General features: G+C 40.4%; 1 protein-coding gene across 2 annotated transcripts; it reads right to left on the bottom strand.

Moving 5' to 3' along the window:
• Positions 1 to 1,744: 1,744 nt before the first annotated feature.
• On the bottom strand, positions 1,745 to 22,809 carry KCNA3 (potassium voltage-gated channel subfamily A member 3). 2 transcript variants are annotated; one of them, XM_059135895.1, is made up of 3 exons: positions 19,377 to 22,809; positions 18,706 to 18,773; positions 1,745 to 7,433 (listed from the first exon to the last, which is right to left on the bottom strand). In XM_059135895.1, the coding sequence occupies exon 1, from the start codon at positions 22,707 to 22,709 to the stop codon at positions 20,967 to 20,969; it is 1,743 nt and encodes a 580-aa protein (XP_058991878.1). In that variant the 5' UTR covers positions 22,710 to 22,809; the 3' UTR covers positions 1,745 to 7,433; positions 18,706 to 18,773; positions 19,377 to 20,966. The 2 variants fall into 2 exon arrangements, with proteins under 2 accessions (XP_058991878.1, XP_058991877.1); XM_059135894.1 differs by lacking the exon at positions 18,706 to 18,773.
• Between the last annotated feature and the right edge of the window lie 2,083 nt (positions 22,810 to 24,892).

Below are 24,892 nucleotides of genomic sequence, written 5' to 3' on the forward strand. Positions count from 1 at the left end.
AGGTATGCTTATCATCAAGCCTGGCTTCCAGATTCCTATTGGGCCCTCGGATTAACTTCCCTCTCACTGTCCCTGATTGCTTTCAGATTCAGGTCATGTGGAAATGATTGTTTTTGTAGCAGGCATAATAGGTATAAATTAAACCAGTAGTACCTGGCATCTATTTTTCACTGACATTGTAAAGGTTAATCAGATGTGCCTAGGAATCAACTCGTATTCTTCATCTTCATCGAAATGCATTTATTTTGCCAAATTGGACCAGACATGGGTGAGAGACTATCTACATACACTCATTTCCTTGTCAGTGGTATGCTTTGAAATCAGATTTCTGGGTTACTTGCCTTGTTTCCCCTCTTGTGTCTTCATTTCCAAAACAGTGATTTCACTGACCTTAAATTTTAAAAGACAGTGTCATTCCCAGAAGGTTTAGTTCTTCATTTGGCTTTTTCTCTTCTGCCATGACTTAAGTCATCAGGTACCATTTAGAGAAAATGGAGAAGGATTGAAAAAAAAAAATAATGTGACCCATTTAGCTGTGATGAATGAACTTATAAGTGCCTGATAAATGGGCTTAAGGGAGAGAAAGGCACAATGTTGATAAAGGTTGTAATACAGAAGAAAGTACAGGAAAGGGAACCAAGGACTGAGTGGGCCCTAACCCACAGAAGGTACACAGCTGTAATAATTACGTTGTAATTTGCTCCTGCTAAGTCCAATAGAAAAGTGAGAATTCTCTTGGAGGAAGGCATAGTTCAAAGAGGGCATTTGTAATCTTGCATCTCTTAATTCACTCCGTAAATGTTGGCGAAGGATTTAAAGATTTAGTTCCTTTACATGAAATACAAATTATGGCTCATGGAGTCCACTACCAAAACTGCATGACCAGAAAGCTTAAAAACAATTCTTTCTTGTATTAACCAGAGGCTTAGAAAAATATGCTTTGCTCTTTAATAGCTAATTACTACATGTGTAAGGCAGCCTAAATCTGCACTTTTTTTTTTTTTTTTTTTTTAAGACAAAGTAAGATTCCAGATGGAAACAAGAGGGCCTCTGTTTTGGTGATGTAGCATGTGTTGACATTCCGAAAGCACAAACACGTTTGAGTAACTAGCTGCTATTAGGAAAAAGAATTAAGATCCACATTGCTAAGCACAAAATAAGAACAATGGGTATGCACAGGCTGATTAGTAGAAATTATAGTCTGTCACGGTGCAAAAAAATACTGGACATAATAGCGAATACACATCGCAAACAACATGTCCTTATTTAACACTTAACTGTTCTGGATCTAACAGTGAGAATCCTAACCTACAGGCTTAGAAATATGTCTGTATGTCACCTATTAGACTCAAAGCTGTCTGAGAGCAGGGGAATGCTAGATCTACCTTCATACAATTGCTTTGCCTCAATTTTCTCATATAACAGACACAAAGTATGAAGGTACAGGCTTATTACAAATACTTTTTTTCTTCCGTGAGATTCCTCTGGGCCCGCATCAATGTATATGATAGGGAGCAAGGGAAGAAACCCAGGCAATGTTGGCATCCCCAAGACTCGGTAGGTGTAATGCCCAGAAGTCCTCCCAAGACTCACGTGGGAAGACATAGAACAGTTCGCAGAAATTGGTGATGGTTACTCTACTGACAATAGTCCCCATTTTCATGTTTCCTCTTTTGCAAAAGTAAAACGGGAAAAGGCGGATAGGCAGACAGAGAGAGAAAAGAAAGAGTTTGGGACTAATTCATATGAGTGATGGGATTTTTTTTATTTTATTGAATTCTGCACATAATATTTGCAATGAAAACACTTTAAAGCCAATGACAAGTTTTTTAAATGGATCAGATAAAAATATCACATAATCAACTCACAGATATTTACTGTATTTACTTAACAGAAGGCTCAAATTTATTATGACAAGAACATTAGAGAACACGGCATAAGAACTTACTTAAGCTTTACATTAATAAGTGATAAACTAACATAATTCAATATCGAAAGAATATAGAAAAAAGTGTTTGATTTTACATTTTATTCAGAATTCCATTATTTATTATGCCATTATTTGAGAATGACTATTATTTCATTCCATACAAAATAATACTTGTTTGACTTAGCTGTTTGATAAAAAGAACTAAATTTAAGGTGAGAAAATTGTAAATTCCGACATCATATAGCATATGCTCCACTTAATTATGCACAGTAACACTGCATTGCTAATTAGTAAGGGTACAGAACGTATCACAGACTGTTGATTTACAAGGGAAAGCAGTAACAGTGCCTCTCTGTTGTTTGAAAAAAAGAATTAAAGTGTGGTATTCTGTCACGACTTAACACATGAACCTTCTCCACATTCAAACTGAGCAGTCATATTTTAATTTTATTTGGGAAATTACCTAATTTTTAAATATGTGGATGAACTTTACCGCATATTTGAACTGTGGCTAAATGGTACTAATACAGTTATCTAATATTTGATAACCAATTTTTTTAATAGTTTTAAGAAATAAGGAGTTTATTTAAAATGAGGACAGTTTTTCTGCCCGCTCCCCCGCACCTGTCCTCTGCTCATTACAGAACACATGGGATGGTTAACAACAAGCTGAGAGTCGGAGCCACTGGTCGGTCTGATAGTATGTTTTCCCTGAATCAGAATGTCTGCTGTTTCTTGGGTTATTGCTTCTTTCAACTGTTCCGTCATTAGGGTAGGTGATGAAGATAACTTTTCAGTCTAGCATTTGATATCACATGGCTTTGGTGTCTGTGGTCAGGGTGTGCGGACTTAATATGTTCTAGATGGAAAATGTTTGGCTCTCACCCTGTCTTCTGGAAGTATCTAAGAAGGGCTTACAAGAGCAAAAAATACCTTGTCCTCCAAATCTGAAATTTCCCAACATATCATTTAGAATAGATTTAAATTAAAGTTTTAAAGATATGGCAGTTATGGGGGCAAAAGAATATGACAGAAGGAGAACAGGGTAAAAAAAATGAGATTTGGAGCCATTTGTTGGCCATATGATCTTGGGCAAGTCACTTGATCTTTCTATCTGTTGTTTAAACTTCAGATCGTATTACCACTTTATATGCATATTTAAAGATTAAATAAGATATGGAGGATCTTTACAAAGTCTGACATAATAAACAAATGTAAGACACCACTATGAAAAAAACTGTATTTGGATATCTCCATAATTACTATCTAAGATTTCAAAAACGTACTACTGTTATTATTACATTAACATATGACATAGAGATACTACATACACTGTTTGCTTTCCCTTGTAGGAACTTATAACTGAAATTATACCATATCATGGGGTAGTTCCAAAAATGGCCTATACTGAAAAAAAAGAAGAGTATATTACTATTTGGTTTATAATCATACAATTTTATGGCATACAGGAAAAACACTTTGACAATTAGTTTTAAATAAACTAAATACTTAACCTTCCCACCCCAAACCCAGTATTAAGAGATCACATCATGGATACAATTTACTGGAAGAGATACTACTGTGGTTTGTTTCTGTATGGTCAGTTCACAAACTGTTGCAAGATACAATATTAACACAATTTGCTAGAATCACCATTGAGCAAATTTCAACAACTTTAAAAAAATAGATAAAACTACTTTTCACAATTATCACTAACACGAATATATAAGAGACTCAATTACACCTAAACTGAATTCACAAAACCAAAAATCATCAGATTAAATGTTTTAATGAATTGCTCGGCTAGTTAAAATATACATTTCCTATTATGATAGAGGCCTTTAAAAACTGCCCCCTTTTCTGAATGGAAGGATATAAGACTAAAACCTCTGGACAAATAATCTCATTATGACAAAATATTTCTGTATTACTCAAATGGACTAACATTTTAACAATTTCCCTAGTGTCCATATTTTAGCCTCTTTCTATCCTTATCTCTTTCTACCATAAAACCAGCAACCAGAATATACTCTTGTTTTTCAATGGGTATAGTTATCTCTTATCTATGTTGTACAAAAGCTATAACCGTTCTTTTCCCAACTGTCCACAAAAGCCAAACAGAAGTGTTTGGGTTATCCCTGAATTTTGTTTCTCACTCCTGAGCAAAATTAATTACAATATGGCTCTATCAGGCCTCTTTTGTATTCATGAAAATTTACAAATTCTTGTGAATGTTATTTCAAATTATAGCCATTGATTCTGGGACTAAAACAGCATTACCTTCTTAATGAGACAAAAATGCACCTTGCAATCGGCTACAGTTCATTGGCAAGCCTAATATACTTAATTCTGGTTTGCTAAGTGTTTATTAAGCTACAAAAATTTAAACAGAAGTTTCACTAGAACAGAAATTTTGTTTCAATTAACTCAACATTCAAAAATGAAATGGTAAGTCATAATAGGTAAGCCACGGTCAAAATTAAAAGTTACTTTTTTTTTAATGTCTTGCTGAGGGTCCATTAGAAATAGGAACAGCTGGATTTGCAGTCTGTTCGGTCATGTGAGCAGAGATCTGTGGCATCTTAGTGCCAGGAGAGGAGCAACATGTCCACGTATATGTGCATCAGGACATTCTGAAAATGTTACAGAATTTTCAAAGATGTAGAAAAACAGACAAATTACTAAAGTCTTCATTGTACAGATAAAGAAACTGGGGGTCACAGATGTCAAAGGTACTTTCCCTAGGACACCTGAGTTATCAGCAGAGTGAGCACTAAGGCACAGGCACCTGCTTAAACTCTACCAAACTGCCTCTTGTGCAAAAAAAAAAAAAAAAAAAAAAAAAAAAAAAAATCAATCATAAGATAAACATTCCCATCCCTCTAACCTTTCCCCATGCTTCTGCTCTGGGGTTATAATGTTGAGTGTGTAGTAAAGCTCTGGCACTGTTTTTAGTATTTCATATACAATTTCAAATCACATTGACATCTAATTAAATTCAACAAATAATCTCCCCTCCTTTCCAGCAATTTCATTAATCTGTTTCCATTCTGCAGAGTGGTCTTTCTACTTTTTCATGATCCCATTAGAGGCCAGTGACAATTCTCGGAGGAGGAAAAAAAAAAATCCTATTTCCTCTTCTCACACTCAATTTGAAGAATGGTGTATTTATGACACTTTCAAGGTTTAAATCTTATTTCAATGTAGTCTTTCCTTCTGAGATACATAAGAAAATCTGAGTACTTTAAGTATTCTTCAAAGCCTTTTCAAATGTATATAAATGAGGATTTGGAGGCTGAAAAAGGGCTTTGGGGATTATTTAACCCAGCACACCCACCTTGCAATTCAGGAAACTGTAGCCTAGCAAAGGTGAGTGACTTATCTAGCATCCCACAGGTAGAAAGTGGGTAAGTACTCTGGTCTCATGATATCTAGACCAATGCTATATTTTTGCCACACATTCAGGTGAACCATATTGGATATGACAGTCTACTCATATGGTGCCATTCTGTGCTTTTATTGCAAAGTCCAGGCTTTGTCTTTGTTTGAAACTGTGGCCTGTAATAATAATAATAATAATGCAGACATGATATAAAGTATACATAATGCTTAAAGTTGTGTCATTGGTGTTTCCTGAAGGTGGTACTAATGTCTATATTTGTAATGCCTACTGATCCTTACTGAAACATCTGAATGTCAAAGACCTCTATAGGACAGTTAATTGGTTTGTTTCAATCATGCCAATAGCTGATGTGAATTACTTTACTGTTGACCAGTCTGGGATCATCAGTTATGAGTATTAGGTGGCTAGAATGGATTGACAATTCCCTGGGCCAGTGTCTCTCATATGTGGGCTAACACAGAACAAAAACATGGTGGTGGCTTTGGCTCTGTTTTCACTTGAATCACAAATCACCCAGATGGGAGGTTCACATAGCTCAAATCTGAGATACTTACCACTCTTTTACTTCACTTTTTAATAGAGAGATCTGGTCTCAAAATTTTGACCACTGAAAAAATACCAGCAGATTTTACAGTATTCATTGTAGACATTGCCTCAAAGAAAGTTACCTGGATTATATCTCCTACCCATCTGTTGCTGCTAATAGCTATAAGACTGTTTCAGTTACCTATTCTTATGTATTAACAATGTAATTCATCACTGTATTTCCTTCTACATGGCATCAGAAAGTGTTATAATCTTGGCTTTGCTACTGGAATACTTCAATAGTAATGGAAATTCTACAAGCCCTCTTATTATAATTTAGCATCGTTATGCACTTGAATAACAGGAAATTGGTTATTTATGCATTTGTTTAGGTATGTTTCAAAAATAAAATATGAAAATGAAAAAAAATCTTCAGTATACCAAATGTTCACAGTTTGACTTCCATAAGGCTTATTAAATAATATACAAATAGCTACCATTCTGCTGAAATGTCACAGTAAATACATTAATAATGGCACAGAAGTGAAATATCCCCAAATGGGAAATCATCTTCATGACCTCCTAAATCTCTTTTCCAACTAAAACTTTGCTTTTTTTATTGAAAAAGTTCCATTTCTAAAGGAATAAAATACAAAAATAGAAAATGAGTCAAGAAACCTTTTACAGATATAATCTGAAGGAAATTCTATAAACATTAGATGAAATATTCTATCTTTAAGAATGTGCTTTGTCTCACCACACCAAACATCACATGAAAACTAACTTGAATGAGTATATTATACATGAACTGCTGAAAACTATAACTAAATATTAAAATTTCAGTTAAAATAGATAACTTAAACATATAAGTACTAATGTATCTTTAAATTTATGTTCAAGCTGAAAGTTACCTATGAGACTAATTGCAAATCTATCATTTTGAATCAAAAAATAAAAGGATGTTTAATCAAGCAAGGCACATTTCTTTTAGGCCAGTCTGTTTAATACCATTCATCTGGGCACAGTGTAGACTTCACTTATTTACACGTAAAATGGGCCAATCTATGTAGGAGAGCCTTTGGTACAAAACACACCTTCACAAATAAGGTTTCACATCACCCAGAACACAGAAGATAACATTGCTGTATCTCAGGATTCAACACAGTCCAGTGATTAACTAAAAGAGGAAAACAGTACTAGTTGGCTTGTTACAAACAGACATTTAGGTTTTCTCTATCGGCAGTACTGATTAGTTTTTGAGTGATCTGATTTCATCAAGATGTCAAAGGGCTGAAATGATCCCTTCATATTTTTTGATGTTCTTCTTTATCTCTTTATCACTATCTTTAATACTGCATACAAGTTGAAGAGAATCCTCGAGCTTTAGAGCTGTTTCCTTTATATATAAAGCATTTATCAGAGACAGGTTTAATGTCAGCTAAAACAAAACATGTGCGGGCAGACAGATCACACCGCTCATCAGCAACACTGCATTCTTGATGGAGGCAATCTAAAAATGAGAATCCTACTGGCCAGTGCAGCTCTACAGTTCTCTATGTGGGACTCCTCAGGTATCTGTTGGGCAAAGCACAGTGATTTACTATATATTTAGCATTTTAAAAAATTGTAGACTTCATGTCAATATAAAATATTCTAGTCACTATACTTTTCATAACTTTGGGTTGGTTTTTTTGTTGTTGTTGTTTTTTTTTTACTGGTACCCTGAAAGTTCAACCAATTTAACTTTCTGAGCTTATCAACCACATATCAAAGCTTAGTTTTATAAATTAGAAAAAGTTTCTGAGTATGCTTAAAGTATGAACTTTTTGTCCTTATTAATACCCACTTCCAGATGTAGTCCAAAGCAATGTTTGCCTTTTGAACATAAAATTTTATCTTCACCTTTAGAACCATTCGAAACATTCTGAGTGCGTATTGTCTTTTAGATAAATATGTGTGTTAATTTTCTCAATGTTATTTCCAAGGATTGGTTTCTTTCCTGGCAGTACATCCCACTGTGGTGACCTAAGATGAGAACTCTTAAAGTGAACAGAAATCCTATGCTCAGATAAGTGTTATGGAGAAGTGGAGAGGGAAGGTGTGGTGGGTGGGGCACGGGGTGGGGGGGAGGGAAGGAGAGAGGCAAAGAGAGATAGAGATTGAGAGAGAGGGAGAAACAGTCTCAAAATGAATATGGTGAAAACTGTGTTCTAGTCATCATGCCTGTACTTTATCTTGTCATTACACAAATAACATTCAATCAGTTGGTCTTTTAAAATATAAACTCTGCATAGTTATGCACCACTTCAAGAAATCACAAATTAAGACAGTAACTGCTCAACCAGGGTCTGTGGAGAACCAAGAAATAAAAGTTCAAGGCTTGGTGCTTTCCTCTGCCAACTATGACTATCTTGTTCACTACTATGTCTAGAGTCTAAAATGGTGGCTGGACAGAGTAGACAATCTGTACATTGAATGAACGAATACATTCCTGTCACTGTGCACCGTGCCTGACACATAGCAAGTACTCAGTAAATATCCACTGAGTGAATAAGGGGATATGTAAAAATCAGATTCATGTATTCTAGAGATTTACTAACAGTAGTAGAAAGGAGACTTCTAAATACACAAATAGAAAATGCTAAACTCAGTTCCAGGTTACAGTGGTTGAGTAGCTAGTAATGACTACTGATTACTAGAAATTACAAGTAACATGAATGATCTGGCACCCATTTCATTTCCTAAGTGCCTAGCTGCTGTAGCTTTGGTTATCTTGAGATGGTTTTATTAAGCTGTCCTTCTCTTGCTACTATTACATCCTTCTATAAGAAGCTGAGCCTTTTTTTAAACCTCGTGTGTCAGTCCCTGCCTCAAGGCTCTTGGGACTATTAAATAAGTGTGGTAGAGCTCAGCATCTTAATGGACTGTGGGTGTGGAAGGAGCTGCAGTTTAACAAAACAAGAAATCAAAGTGACATTTGAATGGTAATCATGTTTATATTAGTGGTTAGGAAAGAGCTGAAGGGCTTAGAAGAACGGACACTGACTTAAGTACGGAAGTCAACTCTACAAAAACAGAGGGGGAAGTGTAATAGAAAATGGTGAGACCTATAATTGAAGATATTTGACCAAATAAATTTTCTAACATATGAAGCAAGAAAAGAGCACAAGAACGGTCAAATTTCTGTAATTATGAAGCTTGTGAAGAAGTAAGTGGCACCTCCACCAAGGCCTAAACAAAAGAGGTACAGACACCCAGCTTACTTAGCTTCATATTTGGTGATGGAAGGGGTTACAATCATTCCACAACATGGAGTTTTATGGGAACTTTGTTTTGATGTGCCTGTACTTCGACATCTATTAAACAACTTAGAGTTGGCTGCATACCAACAACCTCTATCATTTCTGCCAACAAAATGGTAATGCATTAGCCAAAGGACTAGAAAAATTTCTCATTCAATTATGTACACTTTCCTGATTGGCCTCTTGGAAATTATATACTCTTGGCAACTCCCCCAAAAAAAGTTTAAATTCACTCAGTAATTAAAGTTGGTAATATGCTAAGATAGGAGCTTTGTCAAAAATCTAGAAAGTCATGGAAAAATGAGCTTTAGTTGTAATCACTGCTACTTTGAGCAGTATTTAGATCTATTAATAATAAATATCCTTAATTCATATTACAGTCTGATAGAATAAACTGATCTTTTGATATAAGTTAAAATGTTGCAGGTAAATGATTTTTAGAATATAGGTATAAGGCAATTCAAACACAGTTTTTACATGGAGATATTATTCTGTCTGTGGTTTTTAGTTATCCACTACATTTTGAAATCCAGCATAGAGTCTCTCTTGTTTAACATGCTTTTTATTATAATTTCTTATAGAGTTAATCTATTGGTGAATAACTGAAGTTTTTTTGTCCTATAGTCATACATGAGGTTAATATAAAATGTAATGGCATATGAGGCTGCCTGTTATAATTTCTAATACCTTGAATACTCCAGTTTATAACAGAAAATCCAGTAAAACCCATATTGGGTTAAATAACAAAAATACACAATGTAATAATTCTTCATTCCAAATCAGAAAAAAAACATGAAAAAATAAGAAATGAAAATTATTAATTTCAGTTCTCTGTTTTGTGACATTCCTTTAAATAGTCCTGACAACGTGTCCTCAGAAGAGAAATGATCTCTGTCCTAATTGGGCTTAACTGTATAAAGTGATGGAAGGCAAAAAGAGTTTCTAACTTCTGTTGGTTAACATATGTAATCTCAAGCACATGCTTCCGTTTTTTTTTGTTTTTTTTTTTTTTTTTTTACATTTGGTGGCATGTTTCATAAGGAAATTGTTCCACTTAGATGTACAGAAGTAACACCCAGTCAAGGTCTGGTCTGTTGTGCCTGAGAAACCCAGAGAAAGGAGAAAATTCAGAAGGGGTGTAGAAAAGGTTCCTTTCTGTTCATATGTGGAGTACCTGCATTTTCTGCTGCACTGTTACGATATTACCTAAAGTGCATCTATTATGATATTACCTAAAATCACAGCAGTATCTGCAGTCTTCTTCTTTTTTTTTTTTTTTAAAGATTTTATTTATTTATTTGACAGAGAGAAATTACAAGTACACTGAGAGGCAGGCAGAGAGAGAGAGAAGGAAGCAGGCTCCCTGCCGAGCAGAGAGCCCGATGTGGGACTCGATCCCAGGACCCTGAGATCATGACCTGAGCCGAAGGCAGCGGCTTAACCCACTGAGCCACCCAGGCGCCCTGCAGTCTTCTTTTATATCAATACTTCAGTTTAGTCTCAGTAGTTCCCATACTACACATGTCAGTTTTGCAAAGCTTCTGGAAACTTCCCTATACCAATATATACCAACATATGTTCCCTCTACCAACATAGGTGCCCCTCACCTATTTTATTTAGAAGTGACCTAAGTTTTACCATTATAAAAGTCACTGTGAGAATCTGCTCTTACTGCTTGTGGGTTCAATGTCCCCCTCTTCTTTAATACATGAAAAAGTCACTTTAAAAAAATTACCATTTTCTGTGATCTTCCCATATATCTTGATGATTACATAAAAAATTAAGTTATTTTAGGGGTGCCTGGGTGGCTCAGTTGGTTAAGTAGCTGCCTTCAGCTCAGGTCATTATCTCAGTGTCCTGGGATTGAGCCCTGCTTTGGGTTCCCTGCTCAGCAGGGAGCCTGCTTCTCCCTCTTCCTCTGCCCTTCCACCCTGCTTGTGCTCTCTATCTCTCTCTCAAATAAATAAAGTCTTTTGAAAAATTAAGTTAGTTTGTGAATGAAATCATTTTATTGGGTAAGGCCGTATCTATAGCGATATAATTCTTGAAGGTGATTCACCGATGAAATATCTAATGCCTTATTCAATTAGTGTCCATAGTAATGAAAACCCCATGGATATTTTAGGACTTACCATTAACTAAAACCAAGACTTTACTTATAGCAAATTTCCTTAGAATGTCTGCTAGTTAGGTAAATTCCCAGAGATATCACTTATTTGTTCTGAATTTTACTGTACTATGTAAGCCAATCAGTCAACAAGTATATATTGAGTATCATTTACAAATAGTGCTTATTAGCTGCTAGGTAGGAAACAGTTTCTGTGAAGCATTCCAACTGCAGGTAGCCATGGTGATTAGGAGTGATATATAATGTTATTTAAAAATTATTTATGTTAAGGAATTCCACCCCCATAATTGGATAGCACTTTGTGGGGGAAAACCTGCTGCAGCATGTTTTACCAAATGGAAACCTTCTCCAGCGAACCAGGTTATTTTACCCATAACAACAATGATGATGAGTATAAGCCTCACAGCGATAGAATGAAGCATAGATACATGACAAGAAAACTTTGCTTATAGTTTAAAAACATCCAAATCGGAATTTCCTTCCTCTCATCCCTTCCCTGAATAAAGAGTTATATAGCACCAACTTTACTCCAGGTCTTGAGGGATTCAATAGCAATGAATAGACAAAAATTCTTTATTCTCATGGAAGGGAAGGGAAGGTGGACAATAAACAAAGTAAGGAAAATATCTCATGTTAGAGGAGAAAACAAAGCAGAGACAGGATAAAGGAGTGCTGTGGGGGCTGCTTGTTTAAACAGAGTAGTGAGGGAAGGCTTCAGTGAGATGGTGACACCTAAGAAGGTGATGGGGCGAGCCATGCAGGTAGCAGATGTTAGAGCATTCCAGGCAGGTGGAACAGCACATGCAAAGCCCTGAGGTAGTGCACGCTTCGTCTCTTTGAGGAAAAGCAAGGAAGCTGGCACTGCGGCTGTACAGAGTCACATGGGAGAGGAATCAGAAAGGAGGTCAGAAGGGTAAGGTGAGGTTGAGTAGATAGGGCCTTGCAGGCCATGTGAGGCCTTTAGTGTGTAGCCTGTGTGAAATGGAGTGCCAAACAGGGGTTTTGCTGTGAAGAAGTGACATAACCTGACAAGTGCTTTAAAGGGTTTTCTCTGGCTGTTATGTTGAGAATAGACTCAAGCAGGGGAAGGGATGGAAGTTGGTGGAACCAGTCAGGAGGGTACTCTAATAATCCAGGTGAGAGATAACAATGCTTAGAACTGGTGTTTGCAGAACTAAGACTGGAAACACTTTGAGAGGGAAGCCAACAGGATTTGACAATAGCCTGGATAAGGGGTATGACAGAAAGAGAGGAATCTAGGAAAATTCCAAGGATTTTAGCTAGAGCAACCAGAAAATTGAAGTTACAGTGATAGAAAGCGGGAAAGGGGCAAGAGACATAGGTTTGGTGGCAAGGGTTGGAGAGGAGAGGGAAGCTCAGTTTCAGACATATTAAGCTCAAGATACCCATCTGATATCTAAGTAGAGATGTCAAGTAGGTAGTTGGAAATTCAACCTGAAGTTCAGGGGAGAAGTCCAGGTAGGGGAGAGAAATTTACATATAGATAGTCTAATGCTATGAGAATAAGACCTAATGCAGAAGGAAAAGAGGTCTAAGGACTAAGCTGTGGCCCATGGGGCTCTCAAACATTAAGACTCAGGGGAGATGAGAAAGACCCAGTAGAAGACATTGAGAAGGAGGAGCCAGGGAGGTAGTAAGAAAATACAGAGTGTCATGCCCTGAAGTCAAATGAAGAACTTCTTCCCAGGAGGGGAGGAAGTATTTCAAAGCACCAAATGCTTCTGATGGGTCAAATGAAATGACCACTGGGGTGAGCTATAGGAGGTCACCAATGAACTTGAAAAGTACACACTTGGTGAAGCGATAGGGTGAAAGTCTGTTTGGAGCAGATTTAGGAGAAAATGGGAAGGCATTCAAGGATGAACAAAGAGTGACAGAGTCCCTATTCTCATAGAAGAGACAGACATTAATCATATAACACAAACAAATATAAAATGACAGCTATGTCAAGAGCACATACTATATTCAGTTCATTCTAAGACATACTGAAAGACCCCTCCCCTAGAAGATAGATAGGATAACTAACCGCTTGTTTGCTTTTCTGTGAACCGCTGGCTTTTAGGCATAAATTAGGTTATTAATTGCTTATTAATTGCTCTTTTGCCCTTCTGTAACTGCTTGGCTTATAGAAATAATAGAAGACGCCATGATGGCATTCCTACCTTCCCCCTTTTTGTTCCCCCTCCCTGCCTCTCTCCTCCCGCGTGGGCCCTCAGAACCAATCAGCTTGTTCCCCCTTCCCGCCTCTCTCTTCGGGCGCGCGGGTCCCCAAAGCCAATCAGCAAACTCCATGTATGCCTTTTTCAAAAGTTCTGTCAACCAATCAGTTGCGCCCCACCCAAAACTTGTTTGTACCTGTCTATAAAAACCGGCACCACCCCATCCGGGTGTGCTCAGCTAGCAGGAGCTGCTGATCACCCACAGGCGCCTGCGTAACAATAAAGAACCTCTTGCTGATTGCATCCAGTGGCAGTGTTGGATTCTTGGGTAAGGGGATCCGCGGGTCTTTCAATACTTTTTCAGACTTAAGCATCTATGAAATTGGGATGTACCTTAAAATCCCTGGTACTATCCCTTAAAATGGGCAGCTTTTCTTTTTTCAGTGGCACATAGAATAACAGTTTTCCTTATAATGGAAGGCTCCTTAAATTTGATGAAATGTAGCATAACAGGGAACTGACAAAACCAGTCATGAGAGATATCCTGGAGGGAATACTGAAGTAAAGTATAAGGTAACAAAGTGAAGAGGGGGCTGACAGGGGGAACATCTACAAGGATCCCCCACAGATTAAGGGTGAAGGGTAGCTTAACCCCTAACTAGAAGATCAGGGCCTAGACAGACCATGTAGGGCCATGAAGGCTGTGTTAAGCATTTGCGTCTCTATCCAAAAAACAAGGTAAAGACCTTAAAAGAATTTAAAGTAGGGGCAGGTGATGCAATTAGGTTTGAGTCTCAAAATGATGCTTTTGGCTATCAGGTGGAGAATGGGTCAAATCGGCCACAGCAAATGTAGCGAGGCCATTTGAAGAGACTTTCACACCTATTTTGGATAGAGATGACAGTAGCATAGATTAAAGTGGTGATGGCAGTGATGCTGAAAAGTAGATTATTTTCAGGGATATTTAGGAGGTGAAATGACTAAGCTCAGTGATAGATTGGATGTATTTACTACTTTATAAATCTATCACATTAATAAATACATTGATATCACTAGGCAATAAATCTGCATTTTAAGCAAGGTTATGAAAACATAAAAATGCTTTGTAAATGTCTACGCACCACATATGAATGAAAACCCATACTTTGGAAATTCACCAATTTTAGGCTGTTTAGATCTGTAGACAGAAAGTAAATATATCTTAGGATAGAAAATAACAGGTAAGGGATTTGTGTGTGTGTATGTGTAACAAATTACCCTCATTGGTTTCTCTTCCAAATTAAGTCATATGTTTTAATTTAAGGAGCATGTTTAACTGTATAAAATAAGAATCTTAGGATTCAGAGAATTTCCATAAAGAACAAGAGTTTAAAATAAACTTTAACAAAAAACCAGTGAAACAGAAATGATGATTGACATATAACATGTAAGTGCAATGTTAGTTTTCATCCTAAAAAGTTAGTGGGAATCTCAATAAAGATTTCTAAGAGCCTTTGTGCTCTGCTGAAAGGGGTGGGGGTTATGTTGGGGCTCACTGGAAAAGAAAAAGATTCTCTCCACTCTTTAGCACCAGGCTGGGGAATGATCCCTGTATCTGCAAAGTCAGAACCCTATATGCACAAATTTATTCTTAATGTTCTTCAGATACAAGAAAACATCATTTTTTGCTCATTTAATGCTACCTTACTAACAACCAGAATCCCAGGAATTACTTTTCAGGCTAGAGCTCCTATTCTGCACTATTTAGATTGCAACAGTAATAAAATGGCTTCCAAGAAAATGATGGAGCTGATTTTCCAGATCTCCTCTTTAATGTATTTGATAGTTAATGGTGCAAAATTTGAAATGCAACACATTCAGTACAAAAGGGGGGGGTGAAGAACCACAAAAACGTTTCTTCGTAAAATGTTTTCTTTATAATTCCAAAGACAGAATTAGTTTACAGCATCACTGAAAACAAAGACAAATATTTGAAAACTTTCTAACCTGTCTGAATCACTTAAATTAAATTTGCAAGGTGAATGTGAGCATATAAAAATATTATTATCATATACTTTCTAGCAATGGCCATTTTCTGGCAGGAGTTTAGGAGCTGAGTCATGATAGCACAGGGTTTGGGCTCTGCATGGCTTCCCTCCCTTCCTCCTGCCTCCTCTGATCTGCCCTCTCTCAAAGGTTTTCAACCATTCCCTGCAAGTTATAGAAAACAAATGACTATTAAAATACTGCCAAACAAAATACGGTAATTAGTAGCATGGAAATAATAGTCTTATTTTCATTTAAAAGGTAAAATAAAAGACAGAAGGAAAAGCCCCACCCTAAAACGCAAGCCCTAAATATCCTCTGCCCCATTCTTCTGTTCTTCACCTCTATCTCAGTGTTTCCATAAGTCTTCAGATTGGGGGGAGGGGGGCACTTGTGCTTCTTTGCATTTCTTAGTGGGAGGGGTTATCACTTCTATTTACAGCTGAGAGGTGGGAAGGACTTGGAACTGCTAGAGAAAATGTTGAAATTTTAAATGTATGGAAGTCATTAAATTATAGTTATGGTTCTTAAAGGAAAAAACTATTGGTATTAGATACACTGAATTTATATACTTTGACCAGAGCAGTTGCTTGAGTACGTTTTATGCCAAAGAGGTAAATAACAAATTTTATGTCAACAAACCGTAACTTTAAATTTCTTCATATTCTGCATTTAAAATTTCAATGCCAGAAATTTTGTCTCAAAATTTAGAAATCACTGATATAATGCTGACTCTTATGAGTAGCTGTTTGTGATTATGTCACCATAGTTGGTGGGTATTAAAATTTGGTATAATATCAGTTTAAAGCATCATAAAAGAAATAAATAACAACATTATTTTTATCTCTGGATTCACCAGCTCTAGGGTAAATACATTTTCCCCAGGGTTTTGATAGACATGCACAGCACCAGTCACATCTCCTCCCATGAATCTTTTGTACCCACAGACTTATGTATACCTTTCAACATCCAAGATGTACAGTTGAGCTCAACAGTGAAGTCTTTGTTTTAGCAAAGCTAAATGATATGTGTAAACTTAGGCTCCTTTGCATTTTGCTGTAAGCCCAAATCACTATGTATTTTTGGTTTTCTGAATGATTTAGGACCTTAGAGAAGGGGCTACAGCCATTATAAAGGACAGAAGTATATTCTAATGTGTTTTTGAGCACAGATGCTCTTCAAGATCCATGGAGTGACTGGGTAAGGCAATAATGTTGCAAATTTCAATGAGGTGGCAATCTCCTTCTGCTTTCAATCCTTTTGTTCTAAGTAATTTCTCCTTTCTTAATAAGGGGGAGTCAAAATATTTACACTATTTGCTGGCATGGTTATTGGGTAACCTAAGCAAAGTATAAAGAAATGGAAAAATAACAATTTGCATAATACTATCATCTACTGTAGATTAAACACATGAAAATAGGAAATTAATCTTAAAACTGAAAAATATCTATTGTCCTAGCAGGTATCACTACTATGATTATGCTTTCTGGGTATAATATTAAATGCAGAAAAATCAATCATATAGGAAAATAATCTTTTATTAGTAGGAAAGTTGATTTCTTGCTCAATTTAAATACCTTATATTTAATCCCTATGGTTAAAAATCCCTGATGATTGGGGCACCTGGGTGGCTCAGTGGGTTAAAAAACCTCTGCCTTCGGCTCAGGTCATGATCCCAGAGTCCTGGGATCGAGCCCCACATTGGGCTCTCTGCTCGGCGGGGAGCCTGCTTCCTCCTCTGTCTCTGCCTGCCTCTCTGCCTGCTTGTGATCTTGATCTGTCAAATAAATGAATAAATAAATCTTAAAAAAAAAAAATCCCTGATGATTAAGAAAGGGTTAATTCTCAATATACTGCCTAAGGTAGGTTTCTAGAAATATATTCACTACAGGAATTCATTATTTAGTAACATGGGCTGAAGTCAAACCTTAAAGCATAAGATTTATTGTTTCAATCTCAAGTCACGCAATTAAAGGAACATGAGTTTGGGGGCCAGAATGACCTGGCTTTAATCAGAGCTGGGTTTCTTGCTAGCTGTGAAGTCTCTGGGAAATCACTTAACCAAAACTATCTATTACCCTCCTGAAGTAGGTGAATACCACTTACCTTGCAGAGTTGAGACGTGTCCAGGACATGATAATTACATGGTAATTATTACAGTTACACAGACAGTAAATAGGAAGACACTGATTACTTATGTATTTTGTATCATTCACAAAGCTCCGTGTTAATTACACAATGCTTGTAAGTAAGGATCACAATAATAATGTAATCTCTTGGCAAAGTCTCTGCTGCATAGCATGCAAGTATTTTTTCTAAGTAGTATACCTGTAGCAACATTCAACATTCACCAAAACTCTATGAGATGCTATTTATTATTCTCATTGTACCAATAAGGAAACTGAGGCACAGAGAGGGTAAGTAATTTACTCATGGAGAAGAGTCTGGATTCAAACCCTGGCAGTATGACTGCAGAGCTAAAAAACCTGAAAATAACATTAATGTAAGATTATTGCCATTCACTCATCAAGAATTACTGAATACATACAAAGTGCTACATGTGCTAGGCGCTAGTGTTCAAAGTCTGTATTTGTCAAAATACAGAACCTACAACCTTTACGGAGCTTATAATTTGGCAAAGGAGGCAATTATACCACCTCAAAGTGATGACTCAAAAAGCTGTATTTCTCTGGATTAAAAAAAAAAAAAAAAGGTCTTCTTCATATTACTATTAATAACCATACATTTCTAAAAATTATGGTACAACCATAATTTACTTATAGAACTAAGCAGGGTTTCTATATCTTCTAAATAAAAGTGAATAAAAGTGTCATTGTACTTTGTTCATCTTCCCATCAAGATCTTTTAGGAACATATATAAAAATTATTCTTAACATTATTACTATAGTGTGTCTAACATATTACTACCAAAATGGGTTACAAAAAGAATGGTCATTAAGAATACCAAGAATTTGATCAAAAGGTAGATCAATGGTAAAAGTAACTCAAACAAGTAGCAAAGGACTACAGATAAAGGAGTCTTATTTTGATGCACATACAGATAAAAGCAGGGACCCCATGACCAGGTATACAGATCTCCTGCCTCTATTACGTTTTTGTCTTTTCTTTCCTCTCCCCTCACTAGAAGTCTTCAACATTCTTTTAAACTGTATTAACTACACAAATAATAAAATAGGTAGGCTTCTGATTACCTGAAAAAACTTTATGAGATTTAGAATTAGGGTTACTCTCACTTCCTTTAGGACCGAATAGTTATACCCTATTAAAAAAAAAAAAAAAAAAAAAAAAAAAAAAAAAAAAAAAAAACCAGCTGTGCACAATGTGTAACTGTGAAAAACATAGTATAATACCTATAACGTATATAAAATAAAATAATTTCATTAAAAAACAGGATTACCCTTGTAAGTTTAACCATTTTTGTTTAAAATGACTGTACTACTGCATACTAGTAATTATGTAAATTAAAATTGGGCCAATAATCTAATAGCAGTAGGTTCTGCCTTTTATCCTTTTTTTTTTTTCTTTTCTTAAAGGGGAAACAGGTTGTTCAGAAGCCAAGAGGGTTAGTAAAAGGAATGGAATCATTTTCAGTTCCATTTTGGTGAAGGTTATTCTAAAGAGCAATGACTCCCCCCACACACCCACCCTTTTGTCATTAAACAATAGAAACTAAAGGTCAGTAAACAACATGGAAATCAAAAGGAAAAGATGTTGTAAGTGATCTTTAAAAGGCACCTGCATGTAATTAATATAAAACCATTGGTTTTGCAAGTATCGCCAATCTAGACAAGAACAGCATTTTCCTAGTTCTGAGTCCAAAGAGGGAGAGCTAGAGCTCTCAGTACCCCCAAACAGTGCTCACCTGATTCTGTTTGTCTTCTGGCAACCCCTGGTATATGGCTGAAACTTGCAGGAATTTTCCCAGGATGTGGTTACTTCCCGTCCCTCCTTTTTATTGATTGTCTGCAATTCCCTCAGTTAAAAAACAGGCGTCCTTCGTATTTTTAAAGTTTATTTAGCTTTTCAAGTGCTGTTTGTGGGATCTGGAACTTTTTTTAAGAGGAAGTCTGAAGGTTCCTTGTAGTAAAAGTTTCAGGTACATGGACTGAATCTTTCATTTGCCTACGTACAGAACACTTTTACATTTGCTTTTAAATTTCACTGGTTGGCTTGAAACTTCTTGGAGGAAGAAAACAGTATCCTTTGAAGTTATTGCCTAATTTTTGGCATTTAATTCAAATCATGCCTCACTGGAGTGTATTTCTAACATTCCAAAGGCGGTATTTTCCTTCCCGATTCAGTCATGAGATGATATCAGTGACTTTCTGTAGTAAAAAAAATATGCATTTTGTGATTCATTTCACCACCTCATTTTCTCAGACATAACCTTATTTGTGCGGTTTATTCAAACAGTGGTTTTCCTTATGAAATCCTGTAAGGAAGAACCATCTGGAAAGGTTACTGTGGAAACCGCAGGGGCTAGGGGGTGGGGCTAGAGAGCAAGAGATGCCATGACAACCTTTTTCGGGTTTCCCAGGAAACAGGGGTTGCTATGGGAACTGCATCAGTCAGGTCCGAATTAGTAACTTCCGCTGGAAGGAGTGTCTGCCACTTTAATCTTCTTGTGATACTGCAGAAGCTTATCTCGCAGACGCATTAGGAATTCTGTTTGTTTGTTTCTCTCAGCAGCACTGAAAACATCTGTTTCTACACTTTGATAGATGTTGCCAGGAACACACACACAGAACTTCAGAGGAATCTGCCTGTCTGCCCCCCTTTCGAAATGCTTAACAAGCCTCAAAGAGTTCAACTGATTTAGTCAGATCAGGACACCTTGGGCATTTCCCTTTATTCAAAATGGTAGAAATGTTTAAAATTCTGGGAGGGGTTCTGAATAGAAATTCCAGTAAAAAAAAAAAAAAACAAATAAACTTACAGTGGGTTTACAAGTCATTGTTCTAATTAGACTTCTCATACACGTATCCACAGCGAAGGCAACTGAACTAAATAGTCAATAATGTTAATGGGTACAGCAAACAGAAGCATCCTTTAAGTATGTGCCTTCTTTACTTAGTAAAGAAACAACTGTCTTTTCAATTCTGAGGTTAGGCAGTTATTCTAACTGTTCTTTAGTTTCATTTCCTCCCAGGATGTACTTTTTTTTTTTAAGAGGGTGTGTACTAGAAATGAAGTTTACAGTAAGTTTGTTCTTTGCGATATTACAGAAGGGGGAGAGAAAAAAAATGGAGAGCTGAGAGAATGCAGCCCACTTGCAAAACTGACACCTGTTTCAGTATGAAGCAGTAGGGAGAGGGAAAATGAAGTGTGCTTTCCACTTCTTCACGTCCTTTCCTTGATGAATGGTCTGGAAATGTATAAAACAAGGGCATACACAGACCAAGGGGGCACGTTCCACACAATACTGAGCACAGCATGTCACTTGTAGCATATATTAAACATCAGTAAATATCTTTTTGATGTTGACACAGGAGTTGGGATTATTGTTCGTGGTGCAGGTGGCCGTGGAATTGCCCGTTTTGAAAGGGGTCTGGGGGAACGCGCTATGGTTCATGCCCCCCTCTTCAATCACCATATACTCCGACTTACTCAGAGTCGAGTTACTCCTTGCTTTTCGGAGCTCCTCGGCCGAAGAGGAGAGGTGCTGGCAACTTCCCACGTGCATGTACTGAGCTTGCTCTTCCCCTTCTGTCTCCCGGTGGTAGAAGTAATTGAAGTTGGAAACAATCACAGGGACTGGCAAAGCAATGGTCAAGACACCAGCGATGGCACAGAGCGACCCCACAATCTTGCCCCCTATGGTCACCGGGTGCATATCCCCATAACCTACGGTTGTCATGGTTACCACTGCCCACCAGAAGGCATCCGGGATACTGCTAAAACCAGAAGTGGGGTCGTCTGCCTCAGCAAAGTAGACCGCGCTGGAGAAGAGGATGACCCCAATGAAGAGGAAGAAGATGAGCAGCCCCAGCTCCCGCATGGAAGCCTTCAGCGTCTGGCCCAGGATCTGCAGCCCCTTGGAGTGCCGGGAGAGCTTGAAGATGCGGAAGACCCGCACCAGCCGGATGACCCTCAGGATGGCCAGGGACATGGCCTGCTGTCCATTACCCTGTCGCTCGGCCAGCTCGGTGCCCAGAGTGATGAAATAAGGGATGATGGCCACGATGTCTATCAGGTTCATGATATTTCGCGAGAAGGTGGCTTTGCTAGGGCAAGCGAAGAACCGCACGAGCAGCTCAAAGGAGAACCAGATGATGCACAGGGTTTCCACTACGAAGAAGGGATCCGAGAAGCTGGAGGCTCCGGCTGGGGCCCCCGACGTGCTGTTGCTGGCCGCCTCGAACTGCTCCTGCGACGACGCGGCGGGGTAGTCCTTCTCGTCGCGGAACTCGGGCAGCGTCTCCAGGCAGAAGATGACAATGGAGATGAGGATGACGAGCACGGACACGATGGCGATGCCCCGCGCCGGCCCGGAGCTCTCCGGGTACTCGAAGAGCAGCCACACCTGGCGCTGGAAGTCGCGGCGGGGCAGCGGCCGCTCTTCCTCCCGCAGGAAACCCTCGTCCTCGCGGAACTTCTCCATGGCCTCCTCGCCCAGCTGGTAGAAGCGGATCTCCTCGGAGAAGATGTCGATGGGCACGTTGACCGGCCGGCGGATGCGGCCGCCCGACTGGTAGTAGTAGAGGATGGCGTCGAAGCTGGGCCGGTTGCGGTCGAAGAAGTACTCGTTGCGGAGCGGGTCGAAGTACCTCATGCGCCGCTTGGGGTCGCCCAGCAGCGTCTCCGGGAACTGGCAGAGGGTCTTGAGCTGCGTCTCGAAGCGCAGCCCGGAGATGTTGATGACCACGCGCTCCCCGCAGCAGTCCTGCTCCCCGGCGGCCGGCAGCGCGGGCGGCAGCGGCTCGTAGCGGTCGCGGTCGCAGCCGCCGCCGCCGCCGCCGCCACAGCCGCCCTGAGGCGGGCCCCCGCCGCCGTCCGCCGCCTCCGGCTCCAGCAGGTGGTCCCCGGGCACCACCGTCATGTCGGGCGGCAGCGCTGGGCCTGCGGCGGGCTCGGCGAAACCGGGGTTCACCAGGTTGTGGGCGCCGCCGCCGCTCGCGGGGCGCTGGGGAGGGTGGGCGCGGTGGCGGGCGGAGGGCGGCGGCGGCGAGCGCAGCAGGCTGAGGTGCTCGTCCATGCGGCGGGAAGAGGCGGCGGCGCGGACCGCGTCGCTCCTCCTCGCGCTCCCCGCCCCTCTGCCGCTTCCGCCCCCCTCCCCGAGCCCGGCCCGCAGCCTGTTGCTGCCGCCGCCGCCGGCGCCGCGGCCGCCGCGAGGCTCGGAGCGGATCTGGCGCGGTCGGCGGGGCTCCTCAGGAGGGACGCCTCCTCGCCCGCCCCCGCGCTGCCCCGCCCCTCCCCCGCGGAGCGCGCGCCCGCCGCCCCTCCGCGGCCCCTCAGGATGCCCGCCCACCGCGCGAGCGCGCGCCCGGCTCTGCCGCCCCGCGGCTCACGGGGACCGCGAGGCCCGGGCCCCCGCCTCCCGACCCCCCGATCCCCTCCTTCCGCCGCCGCGCCCTTCTGGGCCGCCCAGGCGCCCTCACTTTGCACTTCGGGGTCCCCCGCGAGCCCCCGCCCGGCCGAGACGGCCCTCGTGGAATCTGGACCCGGACCCCCGCCACCGCTGGTCAGCCCCTCCCCCCCCCCCACCCCGGCCCGCGATGCTGCGTCCCGGCCCCGGGGCTTCTGGCCGGGCCTGGGCCACCCCGCCCCCCGGCGAGCGGCGGCCGCCCCCGGCCTGCACGCGCCACCCGGGCCAGCCCGGGGAGGAAGTCTCAGCGGGGGCCGGGGCGGGCGAGGAGAGAGGATGGGGATGCGCTCTGGTCAGGGAGCTTGTTCGAAGGAGGGAGCGACTGGCCGAGTGGGCGTCCTGGGGAAGGGACCCGGAGTTCCCTGAGGCTGGGCGACCGCCGGGGCGGGAGAGCTCTGAGCACTTCAGCTCCCGTGCGCAAGAGAAGCCCAACGCAGTAATGGGTTCCGACGACTTTGGCACCCGGGGTCTGAAGAAGATGGGTCATGAGAGGCATTCAGGGACTTTGCTTCTGTAGCGAGCAGTTCTCACTAACGTTCGTGGCGGAGATTCAGGGCGCGACGGGGGTGGTGGGGAGGGAGAATCAAGGACCGAGTTTCTGGTTGGGATGGGCGAGGGCAGCCTGGTCTTTTCAGAATTCTGAGCGAGGTTTCCCGTCGGTGGGAACAGGAGAAGGAAACGCACATCTTAGCCCAAGTCTGTCGTGGGAGGGACTGGAGAGCGACTGGCACCCAGACCCTGAACGTTCCACAGCTGGCTTTGTGGTAAGGTTTGCCACGTTCCAGTTGTGAAATCGAGAGAACGTTCTGCTGGCGACTTGTATCTCTCTTGCTTGACCTGGGCCTAGAGATAACATTATCCCCTTGGATTCTTAGCGGTTTCTTCAAATTGTGGTCATTTTGACCCCAATTTCTGTGTCTAGACATTTTAGCAACTCCAATTTAGAGCCTACCCTAGACTTTATAATGCATTTTCTACTGTATCATTCAAATCATTCACAAAAGAGAAACTGTTGTCTGGGCCACTTCCTTCTCACCTTTAGCTGACAATTCAACAGGCAAAGTAACTGCGATTTGTGGTCACATTTTCCCCTCAGCACTGGCAACCAAGACTTTCTAGGGCAGAGTCCAGGTCTTACCCAGTTTATATTCTGGAAAGTACCAAAGTGCCTGAGAAGTAGTAGGAACTCTGTATGTTTGTCGAATTGAGTTCCCCAACAAGGGAATCTTTGCATTTCTATCTGCCCTGGAGCGTCAGGCATTTCTCATTTCTGAACCTGGAACCACTGGGATTCCTGGGATAGAGTGAGAGGAAGCAGTTCACAGTATGTACGTTACTCTTGACTGGGTTATTCCACCTTGCCCTTTCGTGGGTACAACAAGCACTTACGTTCTTTAATGTCCTTTTATCTTTTACTTCGCCTCTAGGTCGGTGCCAGGCACTGCAGATGGAAAAAGTAGACAACGATGTAAAACACTCTCACAAAACTGAACATTGTTTTTGAGCTGATGATTAGGGTAGCATCATCCATATATTTATTATGAATATATTATATTCATATAACCCATCATTCATATATTTAAAGCTAAGAATAAGACCGTCGCCTGGCTACAAGGTTGGCGCATAGAAAGGCAAAGACCCTATTTTTAAAGACCAAATGTTTCGTGCACTTCTGTGACTGACCTAGAAAGTGATTTATTTCTCCATTTGCAGGAATTAGTACTGGAATTAATATTAATCAATGGCAAGGAAGAGCAGAACAGAGGATGGTCCTGTGATGGATGGTCCTGTGA

This window comes from Mustela lutreola, chromosome 10 (assembly GCF_030435805.1).
Source record: "Mustela lutreola isolate mMusLut2 chromosome 10, mMusLut2.pri, whole genome shotgun sequence".
Classification (NCBI taxonomy): Eukaryota; Metazoa; Chordata; class Mammalia; order Carnivora; family Mustelidae; genus Mustela; species Mustela lutreola.